Raw genomic sequence first — 12,290 nt, forward strand, 5'->3', positions numbered from 1 at the left:
GGCACAGGAACGATGGTGGCAGCCTTGAAACACGAGGGGACGATGGCCTGCTGCAGGGAAACGTTAAAGATGTCTGTGAAGACACCCGACAGCTCCCCAGCGCAGTCCTTCAGCGCTCGACCCGGGATGTTGTCAGGGCCCGCCGCCTTACGGGTGTCAATAGCGGCAAGCGCCCTCCTCACACCGTCGGCAGAGAGGCGCAGGGGCTGCTCGTGTGGGGGGGGAGTGGTCTTCAGCGGGCAAGTGCTGTTCTGGGCGTCGAAGCGAGCAAAGAAGCGGTTCAGATCGTTCAGCAGGCGGACGTCGCCCTCACAGCTCCTCGGCGCGGGCTTGTAGTCTGTGATGGTCTGAATGCCCCGCCAAAGGCTACGTGCGTCCTTGCTGTCCTTGAAATGGGTGGAGACCTTGCACGAGAACGCCTTCTTCGCTTCTTTGATGCCCCGGGACAGGTCGGCCCTCGCTGTCCTCAAGCCAGCCTCATCCCCTGCTCTGAAAGCCTTGTCCCTGGCCCTCAACAGTCTGAGGACAGCCCCCGTCAGCCACGGCTTCCAGTTCGCGCGAGTGACGACGGATTTCGAGCAAGTCACATCATCGATGCACTTCGTGATGTAAGAGGTAACAGAGTCAGTATATTCCTCTATGTCCGTCCAATCGTTGTAGGTGGCTGCCTGCTTAAACAAGTCCCAGTCAGTGGTGTCTGACGTCAGCGGCGCGGCACACACGCGGCGTTGATTCTATAAAGGACGATTGATGGATTTAATGATTTGCAATGACACCGATGATTTGATAATATTGTTGTTTATATTATAGGAATTTTATATATAATTTACATAATCGTTATATGGGCCTGTGGAATAATTTGAACTGCAACTGATGACGAGTCTGGCGGCGCGGCCCACACACAACATAAAGGATTTGGAGTTTAATGATTTGGAGTGACACAGATGGTTTGATAAAGGTGTTATTTATGTTATAGTTATTTGAATAACTGTTAATGTTACATTAGGCCCGTTCTCAGCTCTTTGTTTGTGTTTGTCACGGTAGCATACCTATCATGTAGCCTGTTGTTGCTCGTTCATGTCTGTTCTTGGTGTTGGGTTTTGTCGAATAAATTTCCCCCAAAATGCGACTTATACTCAGGTGTGACTTATATATGTTTTTTCCCCTTTATTGTGCATTTTATGGCTGATGCTACGTATAGTCAGGAGCGACTTATAGTCCGAAAAATACGGTACTTAAAATTTTGAAATTAGCTGGCATCAACTCAAACTCCATGATAACTGCCCAACAAAATAAGCTAATAACATGAATAAAAATGGATTAAAAATGAATCCCATTAATTTATGTTTAGGATTTTTTCAAGACCAAAGGGAGCCGCTACAATGAGGGTGAAGAGCCTCAGGTTGCAGACCCCTAGGCTAGATCAAACGGACCAGGATTGTTTTTTGTTTTGCCACTAGCCATTTTGTTTTCATTATTTATAACAACTTTAAAATATCAAAATTTTTCACCAGGGTGAGTGTGCAAAGTTTCCCTTTACGGAAAAAAAAGATTCTTTCAAAAACAATAGGGACTTCCAAGCGGTCGCTGTTTGGTTCTTAATTAAGTGAACTAAACTAAGCTGCACATCATGGAGGATAATACCATAGACTGGATCATTGTCTTGAAAAAGAATGCAGGGTAAAATGTACGTATGAATAAATACTTTTAAGGTGAAGGCCTGGGAAAAAAATAAGCGACAGCCTTCACTGCTTGGCTTCCATCCTTTTTACTAGTGGTTATGATGTCAAACGTTAAATATGCGATGAATTCGGATTGTATGTTCATTTAATAATTTTGGTAAGTTGTCTTATATTCCTGTACTTTATTTTTAAATGCATTTTTGTCATGTAAAACACATTGTGCTTCCTTGTTTATGCATCTTGCTAGATTAATAAAGCTGCCTTACCTTAACCTTTGGTTAATTCAATTTAATTTATGTTTGTGTCAATCAATGACAGGTTCACTGCGTGGCTCAGTCAGTGCAGCAGTTGAAACAGCTACTAGTTAACAATGTTGGTGAGACCACTGCTGAGGTAATTCCCAGTGTTTTGTCTATCAATTGGCATCTACATTTACAAAACTTTACAGGCTTTTGCAAGCTGAATTGTTTTTATGTCATTATATATTCAGTTGATATTGATAAGGGTTCATTTGACTTACATTACCCCTGAAGTCCACATATGGGGTATCACCTCTGACGCTTATCCAAAAAGGAGGTCCTTTAAATGGCCACACTCAGCGCAAGGGTCAGCCTCTTGCTGGAAGTCCAGTGCTTCCAATCTTTCCAACAAGCCAACTTCCGGGAATTTTGAGTCTTATGGCTGAGCCGCAAGCAAGCTTACATGTTTGTTTTGGTAAATTTCCATCGTTGAAAACTAGGTTTCTTTTATTTTATTTTGTAAGTTCTCACTCAGGGGTAGCACGGTGGAGAACTGGTTAGCACGCCTCACAGTTCGGAGGGGGGGGTTCGATTCCACCTCCGGCCCTCCCCGTGTGGAGTTTGCATGTTCTCTCCATGCCTGATTGTGTTTTCTCCAAGCCTCCGGTTTCCTCCCAAATCTCAAAAACATGCTTGGTAGGTCGATTGAACACTCCAAATTGCCCATAGGTGTGAGTGCGAGTGCGGATGGTTGTTCATCTCTTTCTGTCCTGTGATTGGCTGGCAACCACTTCAGGTGTCCACCCGCTTACTGCCCGATGACAGCTGGGGCCTAGCGGTATACATGATGGATGGATGGATGGATGGATGGATGGATGGATGGATGGATGGATGGATGGATGGATGGATGGATGGATGGATGGATGGAAGTTCTCACTCGCGTGCTGCAGTAGACCCGGGGTGCATTCAATGACCACTCACTCAGTCGGAAAACTCATCAACTGCATCAAAAAGCCCTTTCCAGCACTTTTCACAGGCGCCCGGCTGCTTAAATGGCAGCCTGAATAGTCCAACCAGCACCGGGTGACAATATGTACAAGTCCCTGGTCGCTCACAATTGAAGCCGCCGCACCCGTCCTGCTAATCAGCGGTTTCTTCACATGAGTCTCGGACTCTGACCTGACCCAACCTTAGAGTTTGTTGTTTGAATGTGTTTTAAGATAGATAATACTGTGCTCCATTCCATTTTTAACGTAAAATTCAGGGAAAATGGGGGAATCTAAATAAAAAAACTCTGTAAATACTAAAAATTGTGTGTTTGTTATTGCTTTTTCTTCACAGTGACTAAGGTGTTGAGGATGAATGGCTCGGCAGCACCTGTTTTTGGATCACACTCCTTTGGATTTTACCCTCCACAACCCAACATGAACCAATAACTACTAACAATTAACAATCTACAGAAGATTTGTATTTTCTCTTTAGTTTTTACTGAATATAATATTTGAATAAATTTACTAATCTGCCAAGACCAGATTTTTAAGGAAGTGTTTTTGTTTTCAAGTTGCAGAACTACATTATACAGGGTGTGAGGTATATTCCCATTTATACATATAGTTTGACATTGCAAATAGGCTTACTACAAATACAATAAATACTACAAATACAAAATTTAAAACTTGAATTTAAAGTTACAGTATGATAATAAACTGATTGATATATAGACCTTCTGGCGCTTTTCAAGGAGAGAAGACAAAAGATTGCATGCCCCCACCCAGTTTATGGTTGCTTGGAGGTGTTATCGGTTCCTGGGTGGAGACGAAGGGAATTGCACCTTATTGTGACCATTTGCCTCAAGGGGAACAGAACCCACAGAGGTGTTTGTGTTTAGTTAATTTGCATATTCAGGCTGTGCCCTAAAAGAGAGGATCGCAGGAGCAGGGGGAACACACACAAGAGGACATGATGTATGGGGAGACTTCATGACATCAGCATGAGCAGGTAAAATCTATCCAAAGATAGCTGTATCAGAGGTAGAGGCGATTGCTCTAAGACTCAAAGGAAAGTGCAGCTTCTCGTATAATGTAAAAAAAAAAAAAGATCAAATATACATTGTTGTGTGTACATGTCATTGACTAAATATGTGCTTCAAGGCGCTCAACATTTGTTCAGAATCAGCTTCTTATCACTGGTAATGCGGCTTTCCTCTCACTCATTCTCACATATTCACAGTGCTTTAAACAGTGTAGACACTGGGTGTCCACCGAGTTCAGGAGGGAAGCAAAGAATAAAGAATGCAGCGAAACGAGACGAGTCATTGGATAAATGCTGGGCTTTGTCCCGCCATCAGACGCCCAGCGTCTCCGGGGGTCTCCGGGGCAGTGGGCTGGCCTCGTTCGACCCGGACTCTCGGCTACAGCATGATGATTGGATGATCTGTCCGAGACTGAACCACTTTTTGCTTTACAGTGAAATGAGTGAATCAGCGATCCTTTGATGTAAACATTTGTGGGAGCATTTTTTAATTTTCATTTGGTTCGGAGGTGAACTGGAGACTTTCCTAATCTTCTTAAAGACATTTTCTTTGTTAAAAACGACTAGCGACAAATCGAGCTTCTATTTCTGCTGGGTTCTTTTTTTTAGGAGCTTGTGTTTGGAGACTGACTTCTATCGCAGTGTCTGTCCCTACCAAGCAGTAGGTAAATAAACCGACATTTTATGATATAGGCCGAAATTGAGCTTCCCCTCCTTGAAAGACCAAGATTTTCTCACGTTGGATTTGGTATGCCCATGTTCCTGTGTTGCGTAGCGTAGCTTGGAGTATTTAAAAAGAGTCTGTGTGTACGTTGAGCTGCTTGCTGGTTGGTCATGGAAATTAGTTCCCTAGTTTATTATAGAATAATAAGCTTCTCCGTGAATCATCACCTTATCATGGTGGATGGGTTTTGCATGTCCCAGTGATCCTATGAACTAAGTTGTCTGGGGCTTAATGCCCCTAGTAGGATCACCCATTACAAACAGGTCCTAGGTGAGGGACCGGACGAAGCATGACTCAAAAGACCCCTATGAAGAACACAAATCAGTTAGGGTTATGCACACGAGATTATTAGTACACGTCAAGTTTATTTATATAGCCCTAAATCACAAACTCAAAGTCTCAAAGGGCTTCACATGTGCAAAAATGTATCATTATTCTCAACATCCCCTGATCGTAACTCCCAAGAGGGCAAGGAAAAACTAAAAACTAAACTACAGGGGAAAATGATAAACCTTGAGAAGAGACCACAGATGGGAGGATCCCCCTTCCAGGGTGACCAGCCTGCAATGGATGCAGAGAGGTGTCAAGTTACATGGTGGTTAGGATGGTACAAGATGGTGCGTGAATGTGTATTGGATTTGGCCCAGATGAATTGGCTCAGAAGAAATTCCAAATTTCACCAGGAGATGGTGACAAAGCTTGACATGGGAGACCTGAAGGAGGGGGCCTGTGTAAGGGTTACTTAAAAGTTAGTTCTTCAAAATTAACTATTGTTAAACAGTTTGTTGAACCAGTCAACCTTCATTGCCGTTCCAAATTTCACCAGAAGATGGTGCCAAAGTTAGATTGACTTGACATAAGGGTAACCTGATGGAAACTAGTAGATGAGTTAAATTGTTAATTTGTTAGTGACTAGAGAAACACGACCTCTCTGAATTACGCATAGCATCACACAATTTGGGATTATTTTATATTATTTTGTTTTGCTATAATATATACTTTGAAACAGCTTGAGTATTTTAATCTGCTAACTAGGGGAACCCATGATCATAGTTACGATTATGTGTTAAGTTGACTATTGTGAAAGTATGTTATTATTGTCACGATGTTTAATCAATATCCAACATGTATTTAACATTGATGTTCTAGTTACACATGAATGTATAAATGTGAGCAAAGGAAGGAGGCAGGGGTTAATAGTGGTGCTGTGTGGTGGAAAGGCTTGCATCCCACGCATGAGCGTGACCCGAGGTCATGTTCATCCGGTTGAGGCCGAGGCAAATGTAACGTTAACAGTGATGCTACTTGGTGGAGTATTGCGGATGACTCATGAGCCTGACCCAGAGGTTACATCATCCGGTTGAGGTTGGAGATGCAGCTGCAGTCTATTCTAGAATCAATCCTGGGAAACAGGTATGTGACGTAATGGAAAAACTGGTACGTGACCAAGCTGGTATAGGACCCACATATGGAGGCCGATAAAGATGTCGTCCTGACAAAAAACAGGGCTCGCTCGCTGGCTCTCTCAGACTCCCCATCAGGGCTTTGCCCCTGCGGCCTGCCCGTGGGCCAACGCCGATTAGATGAAGATAGATTTTCATTATTTTTGAGATTCGACCAAAATCTACTAAAATGAATTCATAGTGTCTTCAAATTGGACTTTCTTTTTGAGATTAGACCAAAATCTACTAAAATGAATTCATAGTGTCTTCAAATTGGACTTTGTCAAATTTTAAGCTTAAAGACAGTCGAGGAGACGTGAACCTCGGTGCAGCAGAATGGAGCCATTTTTAAGGCGTCATCCTCTGCCTGCTTTAGGCCAGCCTGTCCTTTTTAAACAGAATTCGGATTTTTTGGAACAAGGTGAACTGATCACTCGATTTTTCCACCAAATAGCATTTTATACCCTGCCTTCTTCCTCTTTTTGCTATATTTTTGAGTTTTCAATCGAGAGAACTTCGAGACTGAATAATTTTTGCTCTATTGAAATTGGTGAGTGGAATGTAATTTGTTGAGTTCATGCATTCTGTTGGTTTTGTTCTTTAAACAAGGTGATGATCATGCACGGCTGATTTTGTGCAACAGTAAAAAACATCTATGTCTTGTTTTTGAATTTTGCTAAAGGGGGGTTCGGTGAATGCGCATATGAAACTGGTGGTGTTCGGTACCTCCAACAAGGTTAAGAACCACTGCTCTAGACCCTGCGGACTTCTTTTTGGCCATCGGGGTCACTAAAAGACTCGCGTTTTGCGAGCGAAGGTTAGGAGACGCAGGGAGGAGAATTTTCCCTGGATCCACGGATTTCCGTGGTTTTTTTCCGTCGAAAGTATCATTTTCGTTAATCGTGCAAATCCGTTGAGAATTTTTTAAAATGTATATTCTTTGGGGGGGTATGGCCGGGCAACATTAGCCTCGGCAACTCACAAGCATTCGCCCACCCGCCGCAACGGCATCTTTTGGCACATCTCAAGGCAAAATCAGGTAAGCTGTGAGTACAGAAATCAGCTTGCCTCTGTAAACCTAACTCACTGGCAGCAGTGATGCGACAACATCCACCTTATTTTTGGCAGCATTTTGGCGCTACTTCCGTCACATAATTTCCACTTGTTAACTTAACCTATGCGGAGAACTACTGTTTTTACACCACCACAATGTGAATTTGCGATTTGTTTTCATCACTTGTAGACGAGTAATTTACAAATAGTTACAATTGAACCTCGGTTTTCAAACGTCCTAATTCTCGAACAAATCGGAATTCGAACGAAAAAATTCAAGATTTTTATACTTCGGTTGTCGAACAAAATTCGGAGGTCGAACCTCGCGAGATGAACCGAAAGGACTCGAGAAAACCCGACCGCGCGGCCCGGATGCCGACTGACTCCGTTCGTTATTGTATTTTCGTTACTTTGAGGATTGTATTAACCCCTAATCATGCCTCCAAAGAAAGCAAGTGGGAGCAGTAAAGCCATTCTAAAACACAAAGGCTCTTAAAATCATTTGCTCTTAAAGCAATGCGATAGTGAGCGCCCAGTGCGCTGCGGTTGCGCGATTGGACCAAATTAAGCTCCCTGCGCACTGAGGTCCACTTAAATTTTGGAAAGTACATCAGGACTTTAAAAATATTTTCTAAATTTCAGCGACGGCTCTGTCACAATAACGCAACCAGCGCGGTGCAGTTGCGCGGTCGGTGGCGTGCTACGGTTGCGCGTTCGGCAGTGCACTGCAGTTGAGCGATCGGACAAAAATGCGCAAATGAAAAAATGCTTAAAAAAGGCGTTTTTTTTTTTTTTCTTGGAACGGATGACATTTTTTTCCATTATTTGTAATGGGAAAAGTAGATTTGGAATTCGACCGATTCACTTATATACATATATATATATATATATATATATATATTATCCAATTTACTCACTGCGTGCTCGTTTGATTTCTTCAGATTTAGGAAAATGCTAAGACACTGAAGCACAAATTAGACTTACACAGGTTGGTTGAGTTCAATCACAATTCTTGTTCAGAAAGCTCTGTTTTCAGGAAAGTACAATACAGCGCTGGGCCCTTCAAGAGCAGAAAGTCTCCATTCAGAAAAGGCAATGTTCAAGGTTCTTTGATCAGCTTATATTCAGTTGCACATTTTGGGCCGAGATTGATGGGTGATGAGTCTTTGGGGTGGGGCAAGTTCGCAGGAGAGTTTGATTCCATGGGACTGGGTGCTGATTCAGTGAGAGCTGGTTCCGTGGCGTTGGGTGCTGATTATGGGCGATTCGATGTGTGTGGTGGCCATGGGAGTAGGTGCTGGTTATGGGTGATTCGGTGTGTGTGGGGGCTGTTGTCTTCCATCCCGTCTTTCGGCCTTGGCAATCATCTTTGGCCGAGTCCTTGGCTGGCTCCCTCTGGCACCTGCTGGTTTTATCTCCACGTGACCTTCCTGTGAACATTCTTCTCCAATCTTGGACATACACGGTCGTACCTCATTCTTTCAATTTTGTCATTTTGTACGAAATTATGATAGCTTTTGGCTGTGACATCATTAATTTATTGCTTTTTCCTGACTATGTAAAGTTTGTTCTTTTGATACTTAATGTCTTTGCTTATTCTTAGTTTAATCATGCTTCCAACCGTATCTTTTCTTTGTTAGGCAAAATATTTCCCTCTGTGCAGAGCGTTCAGTCGTAATCAAAAACTGGCGTCTAGCATTAGTCAAAACATAAGATACAATCAAGTACTGAACGGTCAAGACGACTCTGGCCGTGTCCATGATTTAGAGAAAAACATCAGGCATGCATTACACAGTTCCTTAAGGGTCATTAAGCTATTTAGGCAATATATCAAAAGACATTTGTTATTTCAAAGTGCTCAGAAATATATATCAGATCATAAAGCTTATAAAAACCTTTCAAAAATGTCCAGTTATGTCTTCTTTATTGATTTGGTGTGTAGGTATAATTATATGCTTAAAATATTTTCTTTTATTTATCTAATATGTGAATATACTTGTCTGCTTATGTACTTTATTCAATGAGGTTTGAGCACATCTGTTTTTGTAGCTAGGCAGGACTTTTTGTATTTTGACTCCGTTCCTTCACGGTAAAAAAATGTAGCTCTTAGTCTCTGACTGGTTGGCCACCCCTAGAATCTAGATCAGGGGTGGGCAAACTTTTTGACTGGCGGGCCGAATTTGGTTCTAAATTTTGATCGGGGGGCCGAACCAGGAGCAGATGGATGTACCGTAATTTTCGGACTATAAGTTGCACCGGAGTATAAGTCGCACCAGCCATAAAAGGCACAATACAGTGAAAAAAAACATATATAAGTCGCACCAGAGTATAAGTCGCACGTTTGGGGCAAATTTATTTGTCAAAATCCAACACCAAGAACAGACATGAACCAGCAACAACAGGCTAAACGATACGATATGCTAACGTGACATATACACAAACAAGGAGCTGAGAACGGGTCTGAGTAACATTCAGAGTTATTCAAATAAGTATTACATAAATAACACGTTTATCAAACCATCTGTGTCACTCCAGTTCATTAAATCCATCGATTGTCCTTTATGTAAACAATACCGCGTATGCGCCACATATGCGCCGCTGACGTCGGACTCGTAAGTTCCATTTCTAATTATTCCACAGACCCATATAATGATATATAAAGTATATTTCAAATAACTATCATATAACAACAATATTATCAAACCATCTGTGTCACTCCTAATCATTAAATCCATCGATCGAATTCCTCGTCCTTTATGTCAACAACGCTGCGCGCCCGCCGCACATATCTAGTATACAACTATATTGTAGCGTTAACAAAGTACCAGTTTATCGCGGTTTCACTACATCACGGATTTTTGAATTTTGAAAATTTGCGAAAAAAATTCACATATAAGTTGCTCCTGAGTATAAGTCGCCCCCCCCCACCCAAACTATGAAAAAAAAACGCGACTTATAGTCCGGAAATTACGGAAGTGTTTGTGTGAAGTAATAGAAATGACATGTAAAGGTCATTGCATAAAAGGTTTGTACTTTTAGTAGGTAGTAAAGCATGGATATTCAAAAAAAGCTTTTTGAAAACAAATGCATTTATTAACATTAGCATTCAAAAAAGATTTCACCAAAAAACTACTATCAGTGATTCTCATTAAATACGACACTGTTATTATGAATAATAATTTCCATCACTTCAGCGCCTGCAGGTCAGATTTATTAAATATGTTTATCTATTGAGGCGAAATCACATCAAACGGCAAACATTCTGACCAAATACATCATCTTGAAGAATCTGTGAAAGAATACTTCTAAATAAAGTAATAAAGAAATCAATAGTATTGTTGGTCTCCCTTTTTTGCTAGTGCATCATGGTCTGGAGTAAAATTTGTTGTGGTAATTCTTAGGATAGAGCCGAGGTGTCGGTCTGTTAACCTAGAGCTGTGACGGGCTTTGTTGACATTCATGTGGCGGAACGTCTGCTCACACACCACCTTTCTTTTCCTCGGGCCACTCATTTTAGTGGAAGGATTCCAGGGGAAGGTTTGTGGGTGGCATTAACGTAAAACTGTATCTGAAAGCTCAGCGCGCGAATTACGAGAATGCTGACGTCACAGCCCACACTCGAAAATCGGCACTGATGGAAATAGAGGCGGAGTGCGCCGGGTCCGTACTACTTAGTACGTACACGCACTTGTGAGTGTGCACCGAGCTTTCTGACACGGCTTCCGGGAGTAAATGCGCTGGCGGGCGCTTCCCCATCTATTGGGAAAACATACTAATTGCAGGGAAAACGACCCAAAAAAAAGTTCAATAATACAATTTATTCAGGTTTGGCGGGCCGGATTAAACGGCCCCGTGGGCCGGATGTGGCCCGCGGGCTGTCGTTTGCCCATGTCTGATCTAGATCAATGACAAAAACTGAAACCAGAAATGCACAAATTGAGAAGGAATGCCTCTGACTGGCATATGGATTATAAAAGTTTCACTGGTATGTGTATGGCCTTCCTACCTTCACAGTAGAGACAGATCATCGTCCACTGGTGTCAATCATCAAAATGAATCTGAACGAGATGTCGCCTCGAATTCAGTGCCTTATCATGAAATTACAGAGATATGATTTTGTGCTGATATACAGTATACTCCAGGCAAACATCTAGTTTTGGCAGATGCACTCTCAAGAGCCCCACAGCTAAATCTAATGAGCCACACTGAAAAAGAAATTGAAGAACTTGTAAACCTCGTAGTGAAGTCTCAGTGTCAGATGATAAATGTAAACAAATAAGTCAAGAAACAGCTAAAGACAAAGCGCTACAAACAGTGATGGAACATATTCATAAACCTGGCCTAAAGGCTCATGCAAAGAATACCTTCAGCGCATAACAGATCTAAGTGTAGCAGAAGGACTATTACTGAAAGATATTATAATTGTGATTCCCCACAGACTTGCTGTAAAGGATACACGTAAGACACTTGTAAATTGAAAAACGTAAAAGACGGGCCAGAGACAGTGTATACTGGCCAGGTATAAACAAGGACATATAAGATATGATTGGACAATGTGAGACATGTAACAAGTACCAGAGCAAACAAGCAAGGGAGCCTATGTTAATTCCGAATCTTCCTACAGCACCTTGGAAAAAAGTAGGAACGGATTTGTTTCATCGTAATGGCAATGAGTATTAGTGATAGACTACTACTCTAACTTCTCAGATATTACTTTACTCACAAGTACAACTGCCAACAATGTCATTACTCATGTCAAATCTATCTTTGCTAGACATAGAATACCAGATACTGCGGTTAGTGACAATGGTCCCTGTTACAACTGTTAAGACTGGCAGCAGTTTGCGAAACAGTATGGATTTAATGTATTCACATCCAGTCCTCATCATGCACAGGCGAACAGCAAAGCTGAAAAAGGTGTGCAAATCATCAAGCAACTTCTGAAAAAATCCAGAGACAGCAAATCAGATCCTTATTTAACTCTCCTGAGCTATAGAGCTACTCCTCTTGAATGTAGACTGTCTCCTGTGGAACTCTTGATGAAACTGAGGTACAACTCTACCCAGCTATAAAGCGGTCAAACAGAAGAAGGAGATACAGACCAAACTACATCTGAAAT

General features: G+C 42.0%; 1 protein-coding gene across 3 annotated transcripts in view; it reads left to right on the forward strand.

Annotated features, from left to right (window-relative positions):
• The window catches only part of ska2 (spindle and kinetochore associated complex subunit 2), a 42,928-nt gene extending 39,474 nt beyond the window's left edge, over positions 1-3,454 (forward strand). For 2 of the 3 annotated variants that reach the window (XM_088397792.1, XM_088397793.1), the window contains 2 exons: positions 2,001-2,075; positions 3,263-3,454. In XM_088397792.1, coding sequence (XP_088253918.1) covers positions 2,001-2,075; positions 3,263-3,265 — 78 coding nt within the window. In that variant the 3' untranslated portion in view covers positions 3,266-3,454. The remainder of the gene's footprint in view (positions 1-2,000; positions 2,076-3,262) is intronic. The other variant, XM_088397794.1, reaches the window with a different exon arrangement.
• Positions 3,455-12,290: the final 8,836 nt, after the last annotated feature.

This window comes from Syngnathus floridae, chromosome 15 (assembly GCF_059516105.1).
Source record: "Syngnathus floridae isolate MCC-2025c chromosome 15, RoL_Sflo_1.0, whole genome shotgun sequence".
Taxonomy (NCBI): domain Eukaryota; kingdom Metazoa; phylum Chordata; class Actinopteri; order Syngnathiformes; family Syngnathidae; genus Syngnathus; species Syngnathus floridae.